This window comes from Sciurus vulgaris, assembly GCF_902686455.1.
Source record: "Sciurus vulgaris genome assembly, chromosome: 3".
In the NCBI taxonomy this organism is placed as follows: Eukaryota; Metazoa; Chordata; class Mammalia; order Rodentia; family Sciuridae; genus Sciurus; species Sciurus vulgaris.
The window spans coordinates 43,740,084-43,744,050 of record NC_136463.1 but is presented as its reverse complement, the minus strand read 5'-3'; the positions used below and the strand labels follow the sequence as shown (position 1 = coordinate 43,744,050).

The 3,967-nt window shown below is 52.9% G+C and overlaps 1 protein-coding gene across 1 annotated transcript; it reads right to left on the bottom strand.

Moving 5' to 3' along the window:
- Window positions 1-507: 507 nt before the first annotated feature.
- On the bottom strand, window positions 508-1,963 carry LOC306657376 (uncharacterized protein). Its single transcript, XM_079133317.1, has 3 exons — window positions 1,602-1,963; window positions 1,289-1,383; window positions 508-1,044 (listed from the first exon to the last, which is right to left on the bottom strand). Exons 1-3 carry the CDS (start codon window positions 1,655-1,657, stop codon window positions 809-811), a joined length of 387 nt encoding a protein of 128 aa, XP_078989443.1. The 5' UTR covers window positions 1,658-1,963; the 3' UTR covers window positions 508-808.
- Between the last annotated feature and the right edge of the window lie 2,004 nt (window positions 1,964-3,967).

Here is a 3,967-nt window from a genome sequence, read left to right as displayed (position 1 = left end):
AGTTGAAGATCTGGTATTGCAATACCCCTGCTTCGCTCTTTCTACTGAGGAGTGCTTTAGCTATTCTGGGTTTCTTATTCTTTCAGATGAATTCATAATTGCTTGCTCTATTTCTGAAGATACATCATTGGGATTTTAATTGGAATTGCATTGAATCTGTATAGCACTTTTGGTAGTGGCCATTTTGACAATATTAATTCTTCTATCAAGAACATGGGAGATCTTTCCATCTTCTAAGGTTTTCTTTAATCTCTTTCTTAAGGGTTCTGTAGTTCTCATTGTAGAGGTCTTTCCTCCTTTGTGAGATTGATTCCCAAGTATTTTATTTTTTTTGATGCTATTGTGAATGGGGTAGTTTTCCTAATTTCTCTCTCATCACTTATGTTAAAAATGCGTTGATTTATGAGCATTAATCTTGTAACCTGCTACTTTACTGAATTCACTTATGAGTTCTAAGAGTTTCTGGTGGAATTTCCAGGTCCTCTAAATAATAAAAACCTTAGACCCTTATGGCATTTCCCCCTTGTAAGGAAATGTAATTATTCCCTTGCATGATGACGTGGCCAAGGAGAAATAAGACTGCACTGGTTTGAAAAATGCAGACTAGGCCATGAGAGGACTAGAAAGCTAAGGGGTTGCTGGGGACTAGCTGGAGGGAAGGGGAGGAGAGGGAGTGGGTATGGATACCGAATTCCACAAGTGTTTCTGCATTTACATAGTGGCGATCGGTGCACATTTTAGAGACCGTACTTAATACCAATAATGTGAGTCTTTTAAAAACAAGAAAATACTTTAATTTTCTAAGAACCTAATAATACACAAAGAAATAAACACAGAAAATAATAAGAAGGAATAAAGAAAGGACAGGGGGGAGGAATGGAGGATCTGGGTCGTTCTCAGTAAGCAGTAACGCCTGAAGGGCCAGCAGGAGGTTTTGGACTGCACTGGCCATCGTGGGTGTTTCCAGCCCCAGGTTTCCCTCAGGTGGTGGAGGTGGTGGAAGTTGAGGTAGAGTTTCCACGAGTATGGGAGGGGGGCCTGCAGCTGCCAGAGGAGCAAAGGTCAACAAAGTCCCCATATTCCTTGCAGGGACAAAGTATTTCCCACTGCCTTGCACACAGTTCCACACAGAGACCCAGCCCTGGGCATTGTCCCCAGAATGCATGCAGATAGTGACAGCTATGCTGTCATTGTTCCTGCCCCACCCCAGTTTCTGGAAGATCTGCTCCGCATGTCCAGCCCCATCTCTTTCCCACATGCTCACACCCCCCACCTCAGTCCTGCTCACCCTCAGCCTCTTCCTCCATGGGCTCCAGGTTGTTTCTCAGGGCTGGGACCCTGGGGCCTTGGTCCTCCATGTTGGGGCCAGTCTCGCTGACCTGGCTGTGGATATCACCAAGTGGATAGTGAAGCAAGTGCAAGCCCAGGAGTGAGGAGACCACCCAGGAGGGCTGGGGGGCGGCAGCAGGAGAGGCTCGGCCTTTCCTCCCATGAGGTCAGTCTTGGTGGCACCACATTGCCTCGAGGAGCAGGCTGAGGCTCAGAGAGGTGCAGGGCCAGTTCCAGGTGTTAGAGCTGTATGTGACCTGGGCAGTGCTTACCTTTGCAACATCATGTCGAACTTGTGTTCGATGGTAGAACACGACATGGTTGACATGGAGGACGCTGAGTAATGGAGGACGTCTGACTCAGGGGTCTGCAACAGGCTTTCCTGCAAGACACATGCAGGGCTGGTGTCATCCACCTGTGTAGCCACCTGTGCCTTCTGGGTTGGGGCATGGAGGAGACACAGAGTCAGTGCCAAAGTGTGACCCACTAGAAGTGTCTGGGGATGGAGTTGAGGGAAGTATCCAAAGCCGTTAGGGGCTTGTCCCAGAGGGGGACCGGAGGGCCCCAGCAGAACAATGGCTGGGAGAGTTGAAGGAGGAATTGCCCAGGGAATAGTTAGAAGCCTGAGCAGCTTCAGGCTGGTGTGTTAGCTGGCAAGAGGTGGCAGCTCCCTGCATTGGGAGCATTATCCCTCGAGTCCCAGCAGAACATGGCCTCTGGAGAGGAGAAAACAGGCTGATCCCAGACAGGAGGCTCTGTGTGTGGGGACACCCAAGACGAGGTTCTCTGTGGTGCAGTTGACATGGGTCCTGGAGGGAATGTGGTCCAGGTGTCACAGCCCTGAAAGGCTGAATGGCTGTGGGAAGTGGGCCCAGTGGAAGGTGGTGACGCCCAGGGGCCCCAGCTCCTGCCCTCAGAGTCTGGGGTGTGTTCCTTGAGACAGCAAGTGACAGAGCAATGGAACGATTGGCAAGAGTCCCCTGACGTTTTGGCTCAACGCAGCCCTACTAATCCTGACAATGTGTAGACTTGGAGAGTGTGTGGAGGGACAGTCAGGCCACTGGCAGCTGGACACCTGGGTGCAGGAGTTGTAATCAGTTGGACGGCAGAATGCAAAATCATCAGAAGAATAGAGGTGAGATAGGGTCAGTTTCAGTGTTGTGAGGTTGTGACAAATATGGGAATGGTGACCTTGCATGAGGTCAAGGCCCAGGCTGACAGAGAGGGTGGGGATGGGCGAGGAGTTGGTGCTGAGATTCCTCATGGTGTGAGACTATGCCCCTCCTCCTCCCAGCCCTACAGGGAAGGTGGTCCTGGTGGTGTGAGGGCCCTGAGTCGCTTCTGTCCTTCTCTGAGGCCCTGCCAGTGGAGTCCCGCCTGTCCCACACTTACCCTGAGGCCCAGCTCCTTGCCAGCTGTGCCTGGCCCTGCCTCTTCTTGAGTGTTGATGGAGCTTACACTCCAGCTCCATCGGTGGTGGATGAGAACCTGTGCAGGGCATGGGAAGACAGTGCCTGGTAGCTGGCAGGGAGCCCCAGGTCCTGCTGACCTGTGTTGAGGGTGTTTCTGCCCCTTATGACCTTGTGCTCCCCAGACCTCACCCAGACCCTGTGTCCCAGGCATGTACCCTGAGAGGACAGGAGATGACACTGGGGGCCCAGGAGGTACCCTGGACACTGCCATTCCCCACCTCCAGTCCTGTCCTGGGGGGCTGACCATGACAGGACACCAAGCTCCCAATCTCCCACCAGCTGCTCCTGCCTTAGGTGCCTTTTCCCGCGTAGTGAGGAGGAAGGCGTGGTGGGGCTCTGCAGGGGTACTCACGGTGACAGTGTGTCGTAGATGGACCTGGCCAGGGCTTTCAGGAGTGGGCCAGATACTGCTCCCCCCAGTGGAAGCAGTGAGGCTCTGGGAAGGGGAGGGGAAGGGGAAGGGGAAGGGGAAGGGGAAGGGGGAGGGGAAGGGGAAGGGGAGGGGAAGGGGAAGTGTTGTGGTATCCAAAGCAGGATTGGAAACACTTCCAAAACTTTTTTTTGTGGGGTGTGGTGAGGCTGGGTCCTGGGGAAGGGGCCGTGCTGCCACAGGTGGAACCTTGGCTGCAAGGCCTCCTACCACCTCGCCTTCCACACGGGAGACAGGAAAGCATAGTTTCTGGCTCAAGTGAATTTCACCAAATGAGCTGGGGAGGAGGCCGTTGCTAAGTGGGGGTGCCTGGTTACTGGGTTCCAAGTTCTGTTTGGATCTGTCACAAAGGAAGGGAGGCCATGTCTTGGGGTCCCTGACCTGACCCTTCCTAGGTCCCTCTGGGTTCCTGTCTGCTCTCTGCAGCCCCATGACATTTCTAGATGTGTACACAGCATCCCCAACAATGAGCCCACATCCATGTTATAGCCCTGGGTTCAGCCAGGCTCCCAGCTCTATGGAGTCCCAGCCAGGCTTAAACCCAGCTCCTCCTCCTCCCTCTCCTGTGACACTGGACAAGTCAGTGTGTGTCTAAGGCTTGCCCAGTCTCCCCCTGCACAGTGGGGTCTTCCTAGCATCTGCTTCTTAGCAGTGTCACCAGGCATAGGTGAGGTTACACTAAGAAACCATGTTGTCTCATGTCTGTAATGCAAAAAAGTAGAGAAGATGTTGAAGC

What these genes read in the sequence shown, in the direction of transcription:
- LOC306657376 (XM_079133317.1), bottom strand. Translation starts at nt 1,657, where the DNA reads ATGTCAACCATGTCGTGTTCTACCATCGAACACAAGTTCGACATGATG. An exon ending in TTCGACATGATGTTGCAAAG is followed by an intron (nt 1,384 to 1,601) that starts GTAAGCACTGCC and finishes TGATATCCACAG; the next exon opens with CCAGGTCAGCGAGACTGGCC. An exon ending in CATGGAGGAAGAGGCTGAGG is followed by an intron (nt 1,045 to 1,288) that starts GTGAGCAGGACT and finishes CTCCTCTGGCAG; the next exon opens with CTGCAGGCCCCCCTCCCATA.